General features: G+C 35.5%; 1 protein-coding gene and 1 long non-coding RNA gene across 4 annotated transcripts in view; both read right to left on the bottom strand.

The window, feature by feature from the left end:
• The window catches only part of LOC120351306, a 198,948-nt gene that overhangs the window by 51,129 nt on the left and 121,760 nt on the right, over nucleotides 1-26,059 (bottom strand). The gene's annotated exons all lie outside the window — the stretch shown is intronic.
• Nucleotides 1-26,059, bottom strand: part of LOC111046241 (lariat debranching enzyme) — a 64,408-nt gene that overhangs the window by 6,469 nt on the left and 31,880 nt on the right. For all 3 annotated transcript variants that reach the window (XM_039428063.1, XM_039428064.1, XM_022331743.2), the window contains exons 7-8: nucleotides 5,321-5,463; nucleotides 4,075-4,449 (exon numbers count right to left, since the gene is read on the bottom strand). In XM_039428063.1, coding sequence (XP_039283997.1) covers nucleotides 4,075-4,449; nucleotides 5,321-5,463 — 518 coding nt within the window. The remainder of the gene's footprint in view (nucleotides 1-4,074; nucleotides 4,450-5,320; nucleotides 5,464-26,059) is intronic.

Genomic DNA, 26,059 nt, shown 5'->3' with positions numbered 1-26,059 from the left:
TCACAATCGTTCCACCAATGGCAAATTTTCATGCAAATTATTACATCGAGATTCTCAGAAGAAAGGTCTAGCCAAGAAGCTGAGAGAAGAGACAGCACTTCCCTTTTGAAATCCTCACCGTTCAGACCTCGTTATAGTTACCAAGACCTATTTGTAAAATTCTTGTTCGATTTTTATATGTTTTATTTGTGAGCCAATATTTTAGGCCAATCTATTTGTTATTTGTAAATTTATTTTCATCAATCGATAAATTGAAAGTTTAAAAGTAAATTATCCCTTAATTAATTTGGTGAAGGAAATATTAAATTAAAATTCCCCACGTGCTGAAACCGAAGCCTGGACCCGCTGCCGATCAAACGATTTTTGATCTAAAGAAGAAAACCACGATCGCCAAGGAAATTCACGTGAGTTATAAGTTAAAAGGGGCCCCAATCTACGCTTCGAAAATATTTCAGTGCAGAAAGATATAAAATTTTCTTCGTTAAATTATTGGCCACGCCGACAAGCGCTTTAGCATTTAAGAGCCTAGAATTTATTCATGTAGAATTTCTAAGAACTTATAGTTGATTAGCTATCCTCCGCTGCCAGAACCACGACCCCGAGCATTTAAAAATATTTTTTATAATTCATTTTTCACTATTTTTTTTCAAAACTGTTAAACTTTATCAATTGTAAAATTCTGTCGAATCACGCATGGTATCATGCAAGCACAAGAACATTTTTAACTCCTTTGGTCAATGCTAAATTATTATCAATCTGTAAATCAAATTCTGAATCTGCACTGTATGATCATATATTTTATTATAATATATTTCAATTCTATTAATTCGTTTTCTGAGTTCGATTATTTCTTAAGCCTGTCAATTATTGTGTCTGATACGTTCTATATCATCAAGAACCGATCGAATACGATCATTGAAATAATTGAATTAAGCTGGATATTGGAACAGGTCTAAGTGGATGTAGCGAGTGGGGTCAGATCGAGATATTTATTCTTTATCCTTACCTGCTCATATATCAGCTTTTATCTGTTACCGACCTCGACTTAGGAGCGAACACATCAATTGTACAGCAGATGCAGCCAGAGATCATATAGATTCCTACAATAGAGCTTAAAACCCGACAAGACTCTGTTCTCGAAGTATATTCTGAATGATATTTGGTCCAAATACCGTATTTTAATCCTTCAGAACTTATTAGAGACGCAGTCCCGTAAATTATCTACATCGGGATTTTTGCTCGACCTGTATGATTTTGTATGCTCATTCTTCACAGGTAATAATTTTAAGGTATCCGTATTCAGTGTTTAGCGATCGCTACACTACTTATAAAAATTTCATCATTATACAATCTGTCATTAGAAGAATCAAGGGTGAGCGAGCGTTTAGGCCTCCCGCGATTCCGACAATTGTATTGAATCTTGTAGTGAGTCAATCCGTCTGGTGTACACTCGGCGTCCACACACGCAATTGCAAAATTTATAGCCTCTACACCATTGATTCAGTACAAGATTCACCCTACATGTGTGAAGCCGTTAAAAAACGCTTTACATGATTTGCCGGCCCAACGTGAGGCATTTAGATACAGCACTACATGATTTGGCAAATCACCCTACATATGTGAGGCGAGTAAAATACCGCTTTACAATATATATATATATATATTATATATATATATATAAATAGATTTTTGATTATTTCTTCTCTGATATTTAATGAAATTGAAGCAAGTTTTTTCCAAGAACATTTCTTATCCAGGATTGGTCATTAAGGTGTGGATAGTGTGTTTCTTAGATGTTGCTATTTACAAAATTAAAAATAGAAACATTGATTACATACAAAAAAAAAAATTGTAAAATGACTATTGGTTTTGTGTAAAGGTGTCTTCAGAATTAAGCGCTACGAGCACGAGCATTTTGCTTTTCAACAGCTTACGCTACGCCAATTATATCTATATTTGTACTGAAACTGTAAGATACAGCTATATTAAGCATAGCATCAGCTGATGCAAAATGCGCGTGTTCGTGGCGCATGAGTGTATACGCATCTCAAGACTTCTGTGGATGTGACAAGTTGTCCTTATTCCTCTGATGCATTGCACATGGTACAAACTATATGGATTGAGCAAGGTGGGGCGACATGTCATAAATTGGGAGCAGCTGAGGCAGACCTTCCCTGGACGCCTTATTGCGTTTCGTGGAGTGGTCTCCTCACGGTTACCGAACCTGTCCTATAGTATCTGTCCTAATACCTGTACCTAGTGACTATTTTTTATGGGACCACCTAAAATCACACGTATACATGAATAAACCACATAAACTTAAAGCCATGAGTGAGACAATAATCAAAAAATTCAAGGGGTACCGCGTGAAAAATGCTTTAGAGGAGAATGGAAAAACTCCACAAGATTCTATAGCAAAAAACGGTCCAGTTTCCTTTGCAGATGATACTGCTTTCTCTTACAGTGATAGAGATTTGCATAAGCAGAATAAAATTATGCAAGAAGATCTGAGTATCATGCTTTCCTGTTTCAATAGAAATGGCCTAGCCCTAAACCTCTCCAAAACTAAATATATATTATTTACATTGTCCATTCATTGGCATCTTCTTCACCCATTGAAATTTCATGCAATTTTTTGTAGTCAAATCGTTTGTGTTCGTGGTACTGTCGCACAAACTAATTTTATTAGGTATCTAGGTCGGGTAGTAGAAGAGAAAATTTCTTGGTCTCGTTATATAAATGTAACTTGAAAAATTACCTCCGCCATCTTCTTGAAAAGTTCTATAACCTTATTAAATGCATTCCTTCAGTTGTGTTCAGACAACTCTATTTTGCTCTAGATTCCAAATCAAGTTATGGCATCAGTTGCTGGGGATCCACCAACAAAACACATCTACAACCTCTAATTGTGCTACAAAAAGCCATAGCACGGTGTATGAAGGATCAAACACTCTTTTTCTAATTTCCAATATTTCAATATTGTTTTCCATTGCGTTGAAAATATGTTTTCAAGGTCTTATCATATTTTAACATTTTATCAGGCAATTGAAGTCGGCAAATATTTGAGATTGATAATGTATACAGAACTAGAAGTGTAGTTGACAATTTAGTAAGACACCAAAGGCCGTATAACACTTTTTCCGTAGGCCTAATCCTTTCTTTTCAAAACCAAATTTTTTTTAATTATCTACCTGATCATATGACAAATATTGAGAACAAAATCCTTTTAAAAAACAAATATTTTAATAACTTATTGGATATCTGACTAAAACTATTGAGAGTAATAACTAATTATACTAAAAAATGTAATTATCTGAGTTCTATTTCATTATAATACTTTTATTACCTTTTTGCACATGAAGTTTTAAAAGAGAAAGACGGGTGAGTGTAGCATCAAAAAACATTTTTCTTCACTAACCTTCAACTTGCATAGAAATTAAGAATAATTTAGCAAGTAGTATTTTCATTTTGACACGAACTAACTGTATAGAAGTTTTTATCTTTATTTCACTGAGCTAGTGAAAGTAAACTATTTCAATTATTGTATAGTGTTTTTTCTCGTCAGAATAAAAAAATATTTTATTTTAAACGGTCGACATTTTACAAATTTTGCTTTTAGTACATAATGAATGTTCTAATTTTTCAATCTTGAATTTATAAAAAGTCCACATCCAAGATGCACACTAAAAAGATACAAACATCTAGATACCCACTAGAAAATTAGTTTCGTTTGAAAATGAGTGTGTAACTGTCGTTTCAAATAATTATCCAAACCTCATTACCCAAACCTGTACATACTCTAATCAAATGACAGGAGCAAAAGAAGTTAAATATTTACCCCCTTCAATGAATCGATTTTATTTTTTATCAGTATAATATTGTAAAATCCTTTCATTGAAAAAATTGTCTGATGGATCAAACACCTGCGATGCCATAATAGTGAGTTCAAAGTGGAACATTTCAGAAAATATGTGAAAATAATCCTTAAGATCATAAGTTTCCTCAAAAATTCCCTTTTAATACTCCCATTAACTTCTAATCTCACAACAAGAACAGTATTTAAGAAATACTCACTTGCACGAAGACGGCGAAGACGTTTCACTGTCAATAAATGACAGATCACTCTTGACGCAAACATCGCTCTTGTCCGGAGTGGCCTGTGATGGCGAGAACGGAACTGAGTTGTTGAGCGAAACGTTCGGACTCGCCTGTGGACCAAGCAGCTTGTTTAACAGGTCCAACGGATCAGATAAACCCAGCTTCTTACAGAACTCTTCGGTTTGCGGATTGGATGTGACAATGCTTTGCCTAGTATTTGGCGATGAATTATTTTTTGCATCAGAAGAATAAGCAGGCACTGTTTGTACAAAATTAAGAGGAATTTTCAAGTTATTGTCCATTCTTTCGAGTACATCAGACATTTCTTCAGATGTTGGTGAAAATATCCACCTGGAAGAGAAAATAAGTTTGGAATGTTACTATATTATCAGCGAAAACACACAACATAAGGCAAACACACACATTCATAAAAAAATCAGGTCATCAATATTTGTCAACTATCTCTGAAATGAATTCATGGCCAACAGAAAAAACAAGGAAAGAGTCACTTCCAACATAAATTTCGAGGTCGGTTATATAGGCTATTGCTTGTGGAGGAGCTGCTTCAAATCAAAATTGCCCTGGTAGGCTCATATGGTACAATTTGGGATGTTCTACAAGTTTAATACGTATAACAAGTTTGGAATACAATAAATTTTGATGGTCAACAGAAAACTAGTGCAGATATGTTTTGATTGGATTTTAAAAATTATTCAATTTCAAATTGGATGTGAACAGCACATCATAAAAGCTCAGAATCATTCATTACACATGCCGCCTTAAACTAGTTCAATACCTTACTGATAGAAGTAGTCTTAAATGTAGAAATGAAATTAATAAGTAATTTAAATTCTATAGAATAACATTGATCTAATAGACTACTAAGATAGGGAAACTTGAATGTTCAATATTAAAAGGCTAGTAAAAAATTACTAGCTATTTTCTATAAAATTTGAGCATTAATCTATTTATTATTCATCACCACGACCAAATCAATAACATTGAATTTGACAGGAACCCGAGATCCACTAACTTACCGACTGCATCTCGAATTGTTGTGTCTTCAAAACAATAAGCAAATAAAGAGTGATAATATTATATTTTGTTCAATTCTACAAAAAACATAAAAGGATGATAAATGAAGATAATGATCCAGATAACACGAAAAAACAACAATATTGTTATAGTAGAAATCATCAAAATCGAAATGAAATGGGCTCACCTCTCAGAACTGCCTGGGCCTGGCATGAATTGCGAATTTTTCTTAACACTCATTAAGTGGTTGGTCAAAAATAGTATGGTCAGCCATTCCAAATCATATTCAAGTTCTAATGATTTCTCAGCATCATGCGTGATATCAAGTACCTGCGATAAACGTTTCAGAATGAGAATGGTAGCTATAAATCGAAACAATTTGAAATCGATCTTTATTTCCTCTAATAATAATACCGTATTACTAATACTGTGATGGCTAACAATGTTTTCAAAAGCAATATAATATAAATGCATACATTGAGCAGAAAAATTTTGAAACTCAAAAGAGCAAAATTATTATGGCTTTTAATCGAATAAAATTTCATTCAAAGTTCACTAATAACATTCCCTACTAAAGCTCAGACCGAGCGAAGTGAGGTCTAAGTTTCAAGTCGATGGATTTGCATTTCTCTTCATGTATTTTTATGTATGTTCCGAATTTACGGCGAAACACGGTAACAGATTTCCATGAAATTTGGCAGGAATGTTCCTCTTTGAATTGCGCGTCGATGTATCTGTAAGGTTTTTTGAAAGTTGGCATTTTAAGGATAATTGACCGAGCGAAGTGAGGTCTAAGATACAAGTCGACGGTTTTGCATTTCTCTTCAAGTATTTATGTCTATATTTGTTCATTGACCGGTCTAAGATTCAAGTCGACGGTTTTGCATTTCTCTTTATTTATGTTTATATTTATGTTCCGCATTTACAGCGAAACGCAGCAATAGATTTACATGAAATTTGACAGGTATGTTCCTTTTTGAATTTCGCGTCGACGTATACATAAGGTTTTTTGTAATTTTGCATTTTAAGGATAATACAAAAGGAAAAGGAGTCTCCTTCTAACGCCAGTATTACCGTAAAAATCAGACTATAGAATTATTCATCATAAATCAGCTGTCGAGTAGATTATTAATTGCATGCAATGACGCATGCGATTAATAACTGAAAGTAACATAGCATTTTCTCTCAACCTTTCTCTGCTTTCAACTCGGGCTCACCTGTTGCCAGTATGTATTGAAAGAGATTAGCTTTTGATGTTAGCTTTTGAAGCCATTTTAATGTGGGAATAAGACTTTTCAATCATTTGCCATCATATGTTAAAGATCTACCTTATCCTAGTTTTAGAATGGCAATAAAAGAATTCACAAGTGACAACCCATTTTATAGTTTGACTGAATTTTATGAAAACTCCTTAAATTAATGTTTGTCTTATATAATACTGTTTATTATACTAATATGTGTATAAGATTATATTTTTTATTTATGAGCTACCTAGATGGTATTTCTATTGAGTGGGTTTCCACCCAAATTATAATACTCTGACATTGTCTAATGCAATTTTGTAATTGATTTTTGACAAAAATAAATTATTATTATTTATTTTTTTCTTGATACTCCAATCCCAACAGCCATTAGCCGCTTTCACACCGATATCTAGCCGACACGTCATACAGACATGATTTACTCTGATGGACATTATTAGAGAAGGCTGTGGTTTATAACTGCGAAAATCAAAATATGCCATCCTCGAAGTGAGTATGGATAATAGCATTAGAACTTATGGGAATTATACTTTCTATGTTTAATGCCACTGTTTTTTGCGAATCCAGCTTGAGGCATTGCAAACCAATAAGAAAAATAGACTGAACCTAACTGACTCAATTAGTGTTTTCACTAGATGTTTTCAACTCTTCCATACTGGTTTCTATAGTTTGAGTTTTCAGTTTAAGATTCCAATTTTATTGTTCTTTGTGCTACAGTTATATTATATAATTAGGATTTTTTCTAGACATTTTAAATTGATAAATTATTTATTTTGAAGAAAACATAACAACAGGTCAATGTAACTTACAGAGTGCGAAGTCTACTGTTCACAGAACTACTAGTATTCATGTTCCGCATTTACGGCGAACCGCGACAATAGATTTATATGAAATTTGACAGGTATGTTCCTTTTTGAATTACGTGTCGACGGATATAAAAGGTTTTTTGAAATTTTGTATTTTACATTACATTTACATTTATTACATAACTTAATCACAACATCAAATTAATGATTGGGATAAACCCAAAACTGTTCCTCTCCCTAATTTTGATAAAAATAGTTCAAATGAGGTTATGAAAACACTTTTATAAAGATCACAAAAATTTACAGTCCAAATATACATTATACTAAAAAATTGTATCTCGGTTGATCAGAAAGATGAAACAAATTATTATTACACTTGAAAATGCATTAATAAATTGAAAAATATTTAAAAACTTGATAAATTTGAAGCCAGAAAAATCACAAAACATTTTAAGGATAATATTAAAGGAAAAGGAGCCCCCTGTGGGTTGGGGGAGCTTCAAGTCGATCATCGTACTCAAGAATGTGTTGAAAACCAGAATTCACCCACAGTATCCATGCTTGTCGTAAGAGGCGACTAAAATGTACCTCAAGGCAACTCCAGAAGTTGCCTTGCCTTCAAACCCACGGGATCTGCCCCATCAGGGCAGTTTCGGAGGGGCAAAAAGAAAACCCAAGAGACCAGAGATGGGTGAAGCTCCAGGCACAAATGTGGGTCGAGAGGCTGAGTCAAGGGTGGGCGGGCGCCCTAGAGGCAACTTGGCCACCCCTTCCTTAGCGGAAGGACCTTCAAAGTAGGCCAGGAGTGAAACTCACGTAGGTCACGATTTTGTGGGTGGAGAGATCAAAACTCACCACTTCTCAGAGAAGGGCGGCCATTCAGGCAAAACTTCTTGGGAGAGGTGAGGCTTTTTACCCTGCAGAGTTTCGGAGGGGCAAAAAGAAAACCCAAGAGACCAGAGATGGGTGAAGCTCCAGGCACAAATGTGGGTCGAGAGGCTGAGTCAAGGGTGGGCGGGCGCCCTAGAGGCAACTTGGCCACCCCTTCCTAAGCGGAAGGACCTTCAAAGTAGGCCAGGAGTGAAACTCACGTAGGTCATGAGGACTAATCAGTCTGAAGAGACTGCCAACCATATCACACTGGAATGTAACAAGCAACCGGGTGATAAATGGGATGTTAGTATAGGGAAAACTCCTGGTTCTTGTAAAGAACACAGGTATTGGTTTGCCTAACTAACATAATACTTGGGAACACAATAAGCTTCGGTTGACGTGTGGGGTTCTTTGAACCTTTGGATCCTTGAATCCGTTCCTTCAAAACAATAAACAAGAAAGAAAAAAGAGCCTCCTTTATACGCCAATATTACCGTGAAAATCAGACTATAGAATTATCCATCATAAATCAGCTGTCGAGTGGATTATTATTTGCATGCAATTGATTACACAAAGTTTCATAGTATTCTCTCTCGACCTTTCTCTTCTTTCAACTCGGTCAGCTTTTGATTTACAACAGATGATTAGCATTGTCGATACACCAACGCAAACAGCCATTAGTTGTTTTCACACTTGAATTTGCTTGATTTGATTTTAATTTGCAGAATTAACTCTGATGGTCAGTCAGTCAGTATGGTCAGAGGAGGTAGTGGTTAATAACTGCGCGAGATCTACTGTTCACAGAACTACTAGTATAATAGAAAAAGGAGTTTCCTTCAAAAGCCAATACTACCGTAAAAAACAGACTACAGAATATTATTCATCATAAATCAGCTGTCGAGTGGATTATTAATTATGGCATGCAATGACGCAAATGTAAATGAACTGGCAGGAAGACAAACAAAACTAATGCAGAGCAGCCAGCTTCAGAGCAGTATGGATTCAGGGAGGGGGTCGGTGTTAATGAGGCCTTATTTGACTTCGCAACATCTGCCTTCAATAGTTTGTCTCGGGGCAACTGCCTGGTCGCTGCTTTCCTTGATCTGGCGAAAGCGTTTGACTCTATTGATAGAAGAGCACTGTTCAAGAAGCTGGAGCATGTCGAGGTACGTGGCATTTCCCTGGATTGGTTCACAGATAACCTCACCAACCGCAAACAGGTGGTTAGAGTGTTGAACATTGAAAGCTCCATGGCTACTGTAGACTACGGGGTAGTACAGGGCAGCACACTCGGTCCCCTTCTGTTTCTTATTTATATAAATAATATAGTGAAGGTAGAATCTAGGGGAAAATGTTCCTTTTTGCAGACGATGCAGCTGTACTGTTTGAAGGCAAAACATGGAATGGTGCTTATAGAAGAGCTAATGAGGGCCTTAACACCCTGAAAAAGTGGTTTGATCAACAAAACTCCTTGACCTTAAATTCAAACAAAACAAAAGTAATGCCTCTGCAACACAGTAATCATAATTTTAATATAAGGGATGGATTGTCTATTATTATTCATACATGTCCGGATCTTACTACATGCAATTGTCAGGAGCAGGAGCAGGTCTCTGAGTTTAGATACCTTGGTGTATACTTTGATAAGAATCTAAGATGGGATAAGCACACATCGCACCTAAAGCAAAAGCTCAGAAAATATATCTATTTATTTACAAATTTAAACTCCCTGTTAGATCCTTCTATTATAAGATTGGCATACTTTGCTTATGTTCAGGCATCAGGCACTGCTCCACAGTGGTACTGTTGTATGGGGGGTGCCTTTATGAACGTCTTGAAGCCGCTGCTGATTGTGCAGAAGGCAGTTATCAAGGCTGCGACAGGCCATCCAAGACGTTATCCTACTGATCAGCTTTTCATGGAGTTTCAGGTTTTGGATATTCGACAGCTTTTTATCAAGGCACTACTTGTGCATATGCATAAAAGAAGGGAAAGTTTAAATATAATTGTATCAAATCATGACCATTTCACACGTGCCTCTAGCATTAGCAGCATAAGGATGCCTAGATTGACGAGTCTGGCCTCATCCCGATGCCCCTATTATATTGCTCATCGCTTGTGTTGCAACATGCCTGTTCAGTTGCCAATCTTTAACACATACCGTAATGCCGCGTATAAGAAAATGTTGCTCTCTTGGCTGTTCCAACAGAGTAGAGAAACATCGGAGATGTTATTGCGGTCTGTTTACCATTTCTAGAAGGTTTTTTTGAAAATAATAATCTGTTTTTAATTTGCTATGTGATGGATGATCCTCGACCCAAATTAAAACTTTTCTATTTTGTACTTTCTTCTTACTATATCTCTCTCTCTTTCTATCTATCTTTCTCCTTTTTACTCTCTCTTTCTTCCCCCTTCTCTTCCCATCTTCAATTTACTCTCTCTCCTTAGTTAGTTTTCCTCTTGTTTCCTCCTCTGAATTGAAATGAATAATATTTAATGATTCAGATTCTTCTTCGCACACAGGCATCATAGCCCATGTGAAGAAAATTTTCTATAATGCTTTCTATAATTTTTACTTTCCTTGCCCTATTACCATAGGTAAGGAAAGTATTGCTTTCCGAAAAAAATTAAGGTACTCTAATTTCAAGTTTTCTATACGTTTCAAGGTCCCCTGAGTCCAAAAACATGATTTTTGGGTATTGGTCTGTGTGTGTGTGTGTGTATGTGTGTGTGTTTGTATGTCTGTGAACACGATAACTCCATTTCTAATTAACCGATTGACTTGAGATTTTAAACTTAAGATCCTTATACGACGAGGATCCGACAACAAGAAATTCAATAAAATTCAATTCAATATGGCGGAAAAATGGCGGATAATTACTAAAAATCCATGTTTTTCACGTTTTTCTCGATAACGGCTTTAACGATTTTCTTCAAATTTATACCATGAATAGCTATTTATAAGCTCTATCAACTGACATGAGTCTCATTTCTGGGAAAATTTTAGGAGCTCCGTAATATTCTTGAGAAAAATGGCGGATAATGACTGAAAAACCATGTATTTCACGGTTTTCCCGAAAACGGCTCTAACGATTTTCTTCAAATTTATACCATGGATAGCTATTCATAAGCCCTATCAACTGACATGTGTCTCATTTCTGGGAGAATTGCAGGAGCTCCGTAAAATTATTGGGAAAAATGGCAGATAATTACTAGAAAACCATGTTTTCACGATTTTCTAAAAAATGACTCGACCGATTTTTTTCAAATTCATACCCTGTATAGTCATTTATCAGCTCTATCAACTGGCATGAGTCTTTTCCTGGGAAACTAATGGGGGTCCACCCCATCCTTGAGAAATGCACTTTGTAACCTCCTTCTCGTGCATGAGGTAGGTAGGTAGGTGGAGCAGTTTATAAAGAGAACACATAGTCGAGATATTTCATCTGTAGAACAGCTCTTTCGACGACTTTTGAAAAAATATCGAATTTCACAATTATTTACACAAAGGAAAAAGTACTATGAAAGCAATAATACACATATACAGTAGTCTGACCGTAGTTTCAAATTTATGTTGCAGCCATTCGTCATTATGTTATTCCCCTAAATTATTCTCGTTTAAGAATGAGGCTTACAGTTCAATGAGCAAGGAAAGTTGTGTCAGTGTACCACACCAGATTTTTTGTAATGTGTATTTATAAACAGGAATAAATTGATTTGATTTGAATAATATTGATAACTCGAAGTAACATAAATTTTTTCCCTTTCTCTGCTTTCAATTCGGTCAGCTTTTGGTAATAGAAGTTGTTTACAACAGATGATTAGCATTGTCGATACACCAACCCAAACAGCCATTACTCGTTTCAACAGCGATATCTCGCCGACACAACAGAATTTACTCTGATGGACAGTATAGACGGAGGAGACTGTGGGTTATTATTGCGCGAGGTCTACTGTTCACAGAACTACTTGTAACCTTCACGTACTATTTCAAGTTTATCTATTTGAAGTTTTATTTTATTGTCTAGATAGAGTACCAGAGTACTAGGTTTTCCACCAATATAGGCCTACCCTACAGACTGTTGGTAGCCCCATTTAATTACATGGGAATAAGTCCAGCAACACCTCAAATATATGTAACTTGAACTACTCTCAACTTTCCAATGCTTTCAATAGAACAGATGATATACTCATAATATCAGCGAACGATTTCTCCAGCCCGGGGTGCTCACTATGAGGTCCACGTTATAATGGCAGTATTTGATTGACATTGGAGTTGCTATCATTGTTTATCATTCGATAAAGCAGTTGGCGCTATCCTTCTCTAGCTACGCAACGATGTTAGATCGTTTTTAAATATGGTTAATCAACATATTATTTAATCTGTTGATTATATTGATAATTATGTTGATTAACCATATTTAAAAACGATCTAACAACGATGCGTAGCTAGAGAAGGATAGCGCCAACTGCTTTATCAAATGATAAACAATGATAACAACTCCAATGTCAATCAAATACTGTCATTATAACGTGGACCTCATAGTGAGCACCCCGGGCTGGAGAAATCATTGAATTATTGAAAAAATTAATTTTCTTGACTAATAAAATATAATTGATTATTTTAAACAGGAATGAACAGTTGATAATATTCAGATATACCGGTATCAGCTATCCTCGGTAGAGGGCAGTGGCAAGGCAGAGAATCGGCAACAATGTTCTATCTTTTCCACTGTTATTATACGTGGACCTCACTATAGAAATACCAAATATTCACTCATAATACAGGGGACATTTTACAGTTGATTTTAATTAAGATTGTAGAATTTTAATGGAGCAGATAGATGTTAAAGGGAACTGTATTTTATATTTTAAAAGTCTAGTAATACAGGACCATGAAACGTGCCCAGATATTTCAAGATATTACACTAGTAGCCCCCTGGGTTGGAGAACTCGCTCATGAACTGTTGTACTATAATCTATGAAATCCGCAAATTTTTACTTTACAGAGTTGGTGAAAATGATGAAACACTTGAATATTTTTTTACAATAATAATTTGACAGTAGGTTTCATTGGAGATCCTATTTGAAAGAAAAAATTACTCTTTCGCTTCGAAATTTTTGTCAGTCATATGAATACAACTTTACTTTTTCTAATTACAAGGTAGTCATGTCATATCAGATAGTCATGTGATACATGATTTCGATACAGAAATCCAAGAGAAAATGAATGGCGAAAACCGCACATTGATATCTCAAACCGTTTCAGTTTTTTTATGCAAAAGTTGAAAATTATGTTCTATATTAATCAGCTTGTGTGACAGTCTGTGTGGTAGCTCCCAAATACCATGAGCTGATGTTATGAATAAATGAATGGAAAAATTGCATGCAAGAAATAATCCAGCTGACTAAATGATAAATCAAAACATCTTTTTATCTCATGAACTTTCAATGTTATTGAATAACACATTTTGTTATATCCTGAAAAAGGACGAAGGAGTCGATAATTTTTTGTCCAACGAACTTGATCTGAGAAAAGGTTCGAAGAATATGTGCTCAAAATTTGAAGCTGATTGATCAAATCGTTCAGAAGTTATTGTAGAACATACGGGCAAACAAACACACAGACGGACAACGACTTTGGCCTTGAGTTAAAAGTAAGAACTCGCTAACGCTCGTCCAACAATAAAAATATATTTGAGATTATTCTACTATAATACAGGGAATTTACTAGGAACTGCAAAGTTCAAAATCTACATGTTTAAAAATGACGAATAAAATTTGAATTTTCATACAATAAATTGTTTTACACTCGGATTTCCCGATAAGTTACAGAATTTAATACAAAAAAATCTGGTGTGGTACACTGACACAACTTTCCTTGCTCATTGAACTGTAAGCCTCATTCTTAAACGAGAATAATTTAGGGGAATAACATAATGACGAATGGCGGCAACATAAATTTGAAACTACGGTCAGACTACTGTATATGTGTATTATTGCTTTCATAGTACTTTTTCCTTTGTGTAAATAATTGTGAAATTCGATATTTTTTTTCAAAAGTCGTCGAAACAGCTGTTCTACAGATGAAATATCTCGACTATGTGTTCTTTGTATAAACTGCTCTACCTACCTACCTCATGCACGAGAAGGAGGTTACAAAGTGCATTTCTCAAGGATGGGGTGGACCCCCATCAGTTTCCCAGGAAAAAGACTTATGCCAGTTGATAGAGCTGATAAATAGGGTATGAATAGGGATACAGGGTATGAATTTGAGAAAAAATCGGTCGTCATTTCTGAGAAAATCGTGAAAAACATGTTTTTTTAGTAATTATCCGCCATTTTTCTCAAGATAGGTTGAAGATAATATGTCTGAAGCATTCTATGAAATAATAACAAAACCCTGAGGGGTTTTGAAGAAAGGAGAACATTAGCACACAACCGGTTAAGAGAGAGAGAGAGTGTGTGTGTGAGACAGAGTGAGAGCGAGAGCGAAAGGCGCAGGAGTGATAGAGAGAGGGCAAGGGAGGGGGTGAGAGAGAGTGAGGAGGAGAGCGTGAGGGAGAATGAGAGAGTAAGCAATAGAACTAAAATAATAAGGTTGAGATAAGAGACAATGTCACGCAGGAGTATTGTCTAACGGTGGTGACACACACACTTCTACAGTCACTCTAAGTTATAAACAGAATATTTCAAAGAAAGTACAGTCTGTGCCAAAATTGAAACCAGTTTACTTCCAAGATATTCTGACATAGGCGTCAAAAGCAGATAGCGACAAACAGAGACTGTTTTCCAGGTAGAGAAATTAGTCACGGACTCGCCCCGCCAAAACAAGACACTTCTTTTTCAGCACAAGAACGACAAAACTAGCCACCGCCAAAACAAGACTGATTTTTAGTGCTAGGATGGATGTGTCTGACTTTGACGGTGGTGTATCTTGACATCGCCCCAAAGGAGCCCCCTGTGGGTTGGGGGAGCTTTGAGTCGATCATCGTACTCAAGAATGTGTTGAAAACCAGAATTCACCCACAGTATCCATGCTTGTCGTAAGAGGCGACTAAAATGGACCTCAAGGCAACTCCAGAAGTTGCCTTGCCTTCAAACCCACGGGATCTGCCCCATCAGGGCAGTTTCGGAGGGGCAAAAAGAAAAACCTAAGAGACCAGAGTTGGGTGAAACTACAGGCACAAATGTAGGTCAAGAGGCTAAGTCGAGGGTGGCCAGGTGCCCTAGAGTCAATTTGGTGACCCCACCTTCAGCGGAAGGACCTATAAAGAAGCCAGGAGTGAAACTCACGTAGGTCACGATTTTGTGGGTGGAGAGATCAAACTCACCACTTCTCAGAGAAGGGCGGCCATTCAGGCAAAACTTCTTGGGAGAGGTGAGGCTTTTTACCCTGCAGAGTTTCGGAGGGGCAAAAAGAGAACCCAAGAGACCAGAGTGAAGCTCCAGGCACAAATGTGGGTCGAGAGGCTGAGTCAAGGGTGGGCGGGCGCCCTAGAGGCAACTTGGCCACCCCTTCCTTAGCGGAAGGACCTTCAAAGTAGGCCAGGAGTGAAACTCACGTAGGTCATGAGGACTAATCAGTCTGAAGAGACTGCCAACCATATCACACTGGACTGTAACAAGCAACCGGGTGATGAATGGGATGTTAGTATAGGGAAAACTCCTGGTTCTTGTAAAGAACACAGGTATTGGTTTGCCTAACTAACATACTACTTGGGAACACAATAAGCTTCGGTTGACGTGTGGGGTTCTTTGAACCTTTGGATCCTTGAATCCGTCCCTTCAAAACAATAAACAACAATAAAAAAGAAAGAAAAAAGAGCCTCCTTTATACGCCAATATTACCGTGAAAATCAGACTATAGAATTATCCATCATAAATCAGCTGTCGAGTGGATTATTATTTGCATGCAATTGATTACACAAAGTTTCATAGTATTTTCTCTCAACCTTTCTCTTCTTTCAACTCGGTCAGCTTTTGATTTACAACAGATGATTAGCATTGTCGATACACCAACGCAAACAGCCATTAGTTCAATTTAAATTTCAATTCAATTTATTTTCACCAAAACACAGAAAACAGTACAAAGATGTGACAATCAGAATAAAAAGCAATTATTATTCTAAATATCAACTAATATACATTGGTGTAGCTGGAAAAAGAAGCCTTGAGCTCCAGCCACGAGTTCGAAAATATTCTTTAAATTATTGGTACATTTGCCGTGATAATATTCTAAAATACAAACCAAAAGATAGTAAACCAAAACCAAAAATATGTATAAATAACACACAAAATCAATTCTTGAATCAAAATCAACAAGCCCAATAATAGAAATAGGTAATATAGAAATTATAATAATAATAAAATTTTTTTTTCTTTTAGGTAATCAAAAAAAAAAACCAAGTTTAAACTGAGTGTGTTAAAAACAAGTCATAATTATAATTATTTAGTTTTCGATTTTAAAAAAGTAATTCTCTTTTGCCCAGGATCTTATTTTATTTAATTTATTACTTGTAATTTTATACCTAATGAAATCGTCTGGTACCTATCCTATTTATTAGCTTATCGCTCTGGAACTTGAACTGATGATTGCTGGTTGTCAATGCAGTGAAATTTATACTGTAAGCACTTTCACTTGCTGGTCTTAAATTGTAAGTGACATTGCGTTGAGTAAATAGATGTGTATTTTTATTTATGAATATAATTAAGTTTGTTATGTACGTTTGGCGAAGCGTTGGTAAGTTTATCTCATCAAATATTAGTCTGCTAGGATAGCGTCTTGGTCTTCCTAGCGCAGCCCTGATGATATGCTTTTGAATAGTAAAACGTTTATTGAAATGAGTGTCAAAGGCTGCTCCCCATACTTCTATATTGTAGTGGAAGATTGAGTGAGCATATTCATTGTAAATTGTTCTGAGAATGTTCAAGTCTTTCAATTGATTAATTTTGTAAAATATTGTAATCAAGTATTTTAATTTATAACAAAGATTTTGGATGTGAATGTCCCATTTAATATGCTGATCAATCGTAATTCCTAAATATTTCATTGACTTAACTCTTTCTATAGTTGAACAAGTACAGTTGGGAGTGTCGCAGTTATGATTATGTATTATTAGTTTTAAATGTTCTGAAGGTTGACCGCTTCTATTAGGTGAAAAAGTTATATATTTAGTTTTTATTGTATTTAATGTTAGAATATGACTTTCTAACCACGACTTGACCACTGAAAGACCGCGATTTGCACAGTTGAATGTTTCATCCCAAGTTGAGCCAGAAAAGATTAAAGCAGTGTCATCGGCAAAAGATAGAGCAATACCATTCGGAATGCGTAGTTTCAATAAATCATTCACATAAATCAAAAACATAAGAGGCGATAGCACAGTGCCTTGTGGCAGACCATAATCTTTGATAATCTGGATATCAGTTTCCAAAATTTGGGTTCGATCCTTCAAATAGCTTGCGAATAGTTTTTTTGCTATCCCCCTTATTTCACCATTTTCCAACTTGTTTAATAAGATAGAATGTGGTATTGTATCGAACGCCTTCGCTAAGTCACAGAATACAGCAAGAGTTTTTTTATTACTATTGAAATTTTTGTCGATTATACTTGTCAAATGTAACACAGCATCCTTGGTAGATTTACCTTTTTGGAATCCATACTGGTTGCCCAGTATGTAGTTGTTTTCACACTTGAATTTGCTTGATTTGATTTGAATTTGCAGAATTAACTCTGATGGTCAGTCAGTCAGTATGGTCAGAGGAGGTAGTGGTTAATAACTGCGCGAGATCTACTGTTCACAGAACTACTAGTATAATAGAAAAAGGAGTTTCCTTCAAAAGCCAATACTACCGTAAAAAACAGACTACAGAATATTATTCATCATAAATCAGCTGTCGTGTGGATTATTAATTATGGCATGCAATGACGCAAATGTAAATGAACTGGCAGGAAGACAAACAAAACTAATGCAGAGCAGCCAGCTCCAGAGCAGTATGGATTCAGGGAGGGGGTCGGTGTTAATGAGGCCTTATTTGACTTCGCAACATCTGCCTTCAATAGTTTGTCTCGGGGCAACTGCCTGGTCGCTGCTTTCCTTGATCTGGCGAAAGCGTTTGACTCTATTGATAGAAGAGCACTGTTCAAGAAGCTGGAGCATGTCGAGGTACGTGGCATTTCACTGGATTGGTTCACAGATAACCTCACCAACCGCAAACAGGTGGCTAGAGTGTTGAACATTGAAAGCTCCATGGCTACTGTAGACTACGGGGTAGTACAGGGCAGCACACTCGGTCCCCTTCTGTTTCTTATTTATATAAATAATATAGTGAAGGTAGAATCCAGGGGAAAAATGTTCCTTTTTGCAGACGATGCAGCTGTACTGTTTGAAGGCAAAACATGGAATGGTGCTTATAGAAGAGCTAATGAGGGCCTTAACACCCTGAAAAAGTGGTTTGATCAACAAAACTCCTTGACCTTAAATTCAAACAAAACAAAAGTAATGCCTCTGCAACACAGTAATCATAATTTTAATATAAGGGATGGATTGTCTATTATTATTCATACATGTCCGGATCTTACTACATGCAATTGTCAGGAGCAGGAGCAGGTCTCTGAGTTTAGATACCTTGGTGTATACTTTGATAAGAATCTAAGATGGGATAAGCACACATCGCACCTAAAGCAAAAGCTCAGAAAATATATCTATTTATTTACAAATTTAAACTCCCTGTTAGATCCTTCTATTATAAGATTGGCATACTTTGCTTATGTTCAGGCATCAGGCACTGCTCCACAGTGGTACTGTTGTATGGGGGGTGCCTTTATGAACGTCTTGAAGCCGCTGCTGATTGTGCAGAAGGCAGTTATCAAGGCTGCGACAGGCCATCCAAGACGTTATCCTACTGATCAGCTTTTCATGGAGTTTCAGGTTTTGGATATTCGACAGCTTTTTATCAAGGCACTACTTGTGCATATGCATAAAAGAAGGGAAAGTTTAAATACAATTGTATCAAATCATGACCATTTCACACGTGCCTCTAGCATTAGCAACATAAGGATGCCTAGATTGACGAGTCTGGCCTCATCCCGATGCCCCTATTGTATTGCTCATCGCTTGTGTTGCAACATGCCTCTTCAGTTGTCAATCTTTAACACATACCGTAATGCCGCGTATAAGAAAATGTTGCTCTCTTGGCTGTTCCAACAGAGTAGAGAAACATCGGAGATGTTATTGCGGTCTGTTTACCATTTCTAGAAGGTTTTTTAGAAAATGATAATCTGTTTTTAATTTGCTATGTGATGGATGATCCTCGACCCAAATTAAAACTTTTCTATTTTGTACTTTCTTCTTACTATCTCTCTCTCTTTCTATCTATCTTTCACCTTTTTACTCTCTCTTTCTTCCCCCTTTTCTTCCCATCTTCAATTTACTCTCTCTCCTTAGTTAGTTTTCCTCTTGTTTCCTCCTCTGAATTGAAATGAATATATTTAATGATTCAGATTCTTCTTCTCACACAGGCATCATAGCCCATGTGAAGAAAATTTTCTATAATGCTTTCTATAATTTTTACTTTCCTTGCCCTATTACCATAGGTAGTAAGGAAAGTATTGCTTTCCGAAAAAAATAAAGATACCCTAATTTCAAGTTTTCTATACGTTTCAAGGTCCCCTGAGTCCAAAAACATGATTTTTGGGTATTGGTCTCTGTATATATATATATATATATATATATATATATATATATATATATGTGTGTGTGTGTGTGTGTGTGTGGTGTGTGTGTGGTGTGTGTGTGGTGTGTGTGTGTGTGGTGTGTGTGTGTGTGTGTGTCTCTGTATGTCTGTGAACACGATAACTCCATTTCTATTAACGATTGACTTGAGATTTTAAACTTAAGGTCCTTATACGACGAGGATCCGACAACAAGAGATTCAATAAAATTCAATTCAATATGGCGGAAAAAATGGCGGATAATTACTAAAAATCCATGTTTTTCACGTTTTTCTCGATAACGGCTTTAACGATTTTCTTCAAATTTATACCATGGATAGCTATTTATAAGCTTTATCAACTGACATGAGTCTCATTTCTGGGAAAATTTTAGGAGCTCCGTAATATTCTTGAGAAAAATGGCGGATAATGACTGAAAAACCATGTATTTCACGGTTTTCCCGAAAACGGCTCTAACGATTTTCTTCAAATTTATACCATGGATAGCTATTCATAAGCCCTATCAACTGACATGTGTCTCATTTCTGGGAGAATTGCAGGATCTCCGTAAAATTCTTGGGAAAAATGGCAGATAATTACTAGAAAACCATGTTTTTCACGATTTTCTAAAAAATGACCGATTTTTTTCAAATTCATACCCTGTATAGTTATTTATCAGCTCTATCAACTGGCATGAGTCTTTTTCCTGGGAAACTAATGGGGGTCCACCCCATCCTTGAGAAATGCACTTTTCAACCTCCTTCTCGTGCATGAGGTAGGTAGGTAGGTGGAGCAGTTTATAAAGAGAACACATAGTCGAGATATTTCATTTGTAGAACAGCTCTTTCGACGACTTTTGAAGAAAATATCGAATTTCAAAATTTACACAAAGGAAAAAGTACTATGAAAGCAATAATACACATATACAGTAGTCTGACCGTAGTTTCAAATTTATGTTGCAGCCATTCGTCATTATGTTATTCCCCTAAATTATTCTCGTTTAAGAATGAGGCTTACAGTTCAATGAGCAAGGAAAGTTGTGTCAGTGTACCACACCAGATTTTTTGTAATGTGTATTTATAAACAGGAATAAATTGATTTGATTTGAATAATATTGATAACTCGAAGTAACATAAATTTTTTCCCTTTCTCTGCTTTCAATTCGGTCAGCTTTTGGTAATAGAAGTTGTTTACAACAGATGATTAGCATTGTCGATACACCAACCCAAACAGCCATTACTCGTTTCAACAGCGATATCTCGCCGACACAACAGAATTTACTCTGATGGACAGTATTAGCCCAGTCAATAAAGGTTTTTTCGATCCGAAAATTAAATAAAAGCTGAATCTCTTACCATCGATAGAACCCTCCCAGAGGGTCATTCTCCCAAAAGTCCCAAGGAATCCCCTTGGAGCTTTCCCCCCTAGCCACCCTCAAAGTTGAAAAATGCAGGTGATCACGGAAAATCAATTACCTGTGTATCCATTGATCGGAAACAGTTATATTATATGCCATTCGATCCTTTACATTATGGACTACAATATTAGTTATATTCATTTTTTCAATAAAATTGACAGTTTTCTTGATAAAATAATATATATGTAAAAATTAGGGGGTTTGCGATTTGATTTTTTTTGTTTTCTTCGATTAACTTCAAAGCAAGTAGTTTTAAAGAAAAATGAGCCGAATAATTAATGTAGCCACTCTCATTGCAAATCCATTGATGCATATTGTTATGTATTTGCGATTCGATTTGACGCCGTGGAAGGGGAAACAGTCGACGCGGAACGGCGCGGCTGACTCTCTTAGCCATAGTAAACAGCAAACTGGAAATCAATTATCTCTGTAACCATTAATCAGAAAAAAATCTATTATATGTCATTTGATTCGTTAAATTAAGGACTACAATATTAGTCGGATTCATTTCCTCAATAAATCGAACAGTTTCCTTGATAAAATAATATAATGTAAAAATTTAGGGGTTTTTCGATTTGATTTTTTTGTTTTCTCCGATTAACTTCGAAGCAAGTAATTTAAAGAACATATAACGAATAATTATTGTAGCCACATTCATTGCGAATCCATTGATGTATATTGTTATGTATTTTCGATTCGAGTTGACGCTGTGGAAGGGGAAACAGCCGACGCGGCTGACTCCCTTCACCATAGTAAACAGAATAATCTGCTGTCTACATTGCATCTCATTTACACTATGGCGCTCGAAACAATAATATTTTCTATTGTTTGACATGCGCTGTATATAGATTTCCACTTTTAAATACTCTAAAAAAATATTACAATTTTTCTTGATTAACCATGCTCATGATAAAAATCAGGATTTCGTTGTTTGCTCACAGAATTTATGATATTAATTTGAATTGTGCCTTCTCCATACGAGTCAGAGTAACACAATTTGATAACTCTAGTTTCAGATATTGATGTTTTTCAACGGAGTTTCATATATTATGTGTCCGACTCCTTCATCTTATCCTTATTTTGTGAAAAATGAAGATTCAAAATTTCTTTTCATAGTTTTTCTTCGGTTTTATTGTTTCATCACTCTTATAGTTTAAATACTTGATTAATGGAATCATCAGATCACGTGAACAAAAAAAATAAATAAAAGGGTGGGCCTACCTGAGATACTATATGATAACACTGTACTCCTGATAAGTTGAAAATTTTCAAGCTGAAAGTATATTAATTTGTTGCACATTCGGTTCAAATATTAACAAATGTTACCAAATATTACCAATATATCTATCACATATAGTGAGAACGAATTACTCTGAAGCTTTCTATTCTTACTGAACATGAAGAGGCAATACCAAGCCAGAATCGCATTTCCGTTTAAATCATTATGATAAGAGCTTTCAAATTGATGCTATGTAAATTTAACTATGGATGACATCCCCATCTCACAATTTCCCTATTTATCCTTATCCTGATTCAGAATAAAGTAGCTGATCTCTATAATCACAAAAATCAATGAACAGTAGCTATAATAAAATTATGTGAAAATAACAAAATTTCTAAATTTCTTGTAATAATGCAACTTTTTCTAGGTAAGAATTTCAAGGCTCATAAAATGACTTTTTCTCAATCACAGGCAGAAATTCCAATGATCATTATAATAGTAATTTAATGGAAATTGTTTGTCTTGTACATTGTTCGACGTAAGATAAGCTACATCTTTAAGGTAATCAACGTATTTAGGATTATCATGTTTATGAATGAAAGCGAGACTGTAATAGAAGATTAGTCAAACTGAAATAGAAGATTAGTCAAACTGAAATATAAACATTATATAACTTAAAATGCATATTTCTGATCAACTTTAATTACAAATGATAGCATCAAGCCGAAATGAATTGAGCAACTGAATTTCAAAGTTACTATCCACACTGTTCAAATCGCACTGTGATTTTCTTTTACTTCCAAATGGATTGAATTACTCTTCAACGTAACAATTATTGTAAAAAAACCAGTGGAATGTGAACGTCATCCAAATAGCATTTGAATTTCAATTTTCAGATCATGAAATTCATAAAAAACTAATTCTTGAGAGAATAGTGATGAATTGCAAACAGTGCAAGTAACATTGATACAAAGCGATACAATGAAAATCAACATCGATTAATTTAATACTGGACTTATCAAATTTATATTACCGTTAAATTATATTATTCATAACGCTTATAAAATGTAAAACCAACATTTTAAATTTTCTCTACTGGAGCAAAACATCAATAGAAAATAAAGAAGATCCCATTATAAGCACAATATACTTGTGTACTAGAATTCACTTGAACTAACTCATCACTTCAATCCTTCAATGATCACAATGAACTAGAATGGTATAAAAACCATTGAATTGATAATCAGGTACATTTTTCAAATAACTTAACCCAACTTTATCTGTGAATGCTAAGTCATAAGAAATCATGTTCAATAGATTTAATTTGAATGCTTCAAATAGAAAATCTATTCTTTTGGTGTCCTAATCAAAATCAATTTCAATCGACACAAAGAAAAGCTTCTGCCAACCTTGTGTAATGAATGACAAGATGCGAGTAGAGGTGAAAAATCGATATGTTAACAAAAATAATAGAAGATGATGAATCATCTTTCAATTAATTATCTTATACGGTAGGGTACTTTGTGGTTAAATGTGAAACATTTGTGAAAATGTGAATATTAACTGTAGAAAACAGCAAACACTGCACGCTATGATTTTTCAGGAAATTGCCACTGTTAACACTATTTTAATCTATGATTTATCTCAGTTTTTGACATTCATAACTTATGATAATTCTAGCATAGAATTATGATCATACACACATATTTTAAATATGTATTATATTATGTAATAGTATGACTATTTTATCGGTTGCAAACAATATATGACAGATTGTCTGTCATAGAATGCATGATTTAGCACATCTATAACAACAAAATGATTTTAGAGAATTAAAATGTGAAAAATTAGTTTCATCGCATGTCAAAACAATAGACAAAATTGATTGTTTCGAGCGCCATAGTGTGAATAAGATGCAACTTAAGAAAGCAGTACGGTACCGTAGGCCTACTACTGTATTTTACTGTTTACTATGGTGAAGAGTCAGCCACGCCGTACCACGTCAACTGTTTCCCCATCCACAGCATCAAATCAAATCGCAAATGAATAGCAATATAATTGTATCAAATCATGACCATTTCACACGTGCCTCTAGCATTAGCAGCATAAGGATGCCTAGATTGACGAGTCTGGCCTCATCCCGATGCCCCTATTATATTGCTCATCGCTTGTGTTGCAACATGCCTCTTCAGTTGTCAATCTTTAACACATACCGTAATGCCGCGTATAAGAAAATGTTGCTCTCTTGGCTGTTCCAACAGAGTAGAGAAATATCGGAGATGTTATTGCGGTCTGTTTACCATTTCTAGAAGGTTTTTTTTAAAATAATAATCTGTTTTTAATTTGCTATGTGATGGATGATCCTCGACCCAAATTAAAACTTTTCTATTTTGTACTTTCTTCTTACTATATCTCTCTCTCTTTCTATCTATCTTTCTCCTTTTTACTCTCTCTTTCTTCCCCCTTCTCTTCCCATCTTCAATTTACTCTCTCTCCTTAGTTAGTTTTCCTCTTGTTTCCTCCTCTGAATTGAAATGAATATATTTAATGATTCAGATTCTTCTTCGCACACAGGCATCATAGCCCATGTGAAGAAAATTTTCTATAATGCTTTCTATAATTTTTACTTTCCTTGCCCTATTACCATAGGTAAGGAAAGTATTGCTTTCCGAAAAAAATTAAGGTACCCTAATTTCAAGTTTTCTATACGTTTCAAGGTCCCCTGAGTCCAAAAACATGATTTTTGGGTATTGGTCTGTGTGTGTGTGTGTATGTGTGTGTGTTTGTATGTCTGTGAACACGATAACTCCATTTCTAATTAACCGATTGACTTGAGATTTTAAACTTAAGGTCCTTATACGACGAGGATCCGACAACAAGAAATTCAATAAAATTCAATTCAATATGGCGGAAAAAATGGCGGATAATTACTAAAAAACCATGTTTTTCACGTTTTTCTCGAAAACGGCTTTAACGATTTTCTTCAAATTTATACCATGAATAGCTATTTATAAGCTCTATCAACTGACATGAGTCTCATTTCTGGGAAAATTTTAGGAGCTCCGTAATATTCTTGAGAAAAATGGCGGATAATGACTGAAAAACCATGTATTTCACGGTTTTCCCGAAAACGGCTCTAACGATTTTCTTCAAATTTATACCATGGATAGCTATTCATAAGCCCTATCAACTGACATGTGTCTCATTTCTGGGAGAATTGCAGGAGCTCCGTAAAATTCTTGGGAAAAATGGCAGATAATTACTAGAAAACCATGTTTTCACGATTTTCTAAAAAATGACCGATTTTTTTCAAATTCATACCCTGTATAGTTATTTATCAGCTCTATCAACTGGCATGAGTCTTTTTCCTGGGAAACTCATGGGGGTCCACCCCATCCTTGAGAAATGCACTTTTTAACCTCCTTCTCGTGCATGAGGTAGGTAGGTAGGTGGAGCAGTTCATAAAGAGAACACATAGTCGAGATATTTCATTTGTAGAACAGCTCTTTCGACGACTTTTGAAGAAAATATCGAATTTCAAAATTTACACAAAGGAAAAAGTACTATGAAAGCAATAATACACATATACAGTAGTGTGACCGTAGTTTCAAATTTATGTTGCAGCCATTC

Source organism: Nilaparvata lugens, chromosome 5 (assembly GCF_014356525.2).
Source record: "Nilaparvata lugens isolate BPH chromosome 5, ASM1435652v1, whole genome shotgun sequence".
In the NCBI taxonomy this organism is placed as follows: Eukaryota; Metazoa; Arthropoda; class Insecta; order Hemiptera; family Delphacidae; genus Nilaparvata; species Nilaparvata lugens.
Note: the sequence above shows the minus strand (reverse complement) of the source record. Positions and strands in the feature narration are given on the sequence as shown.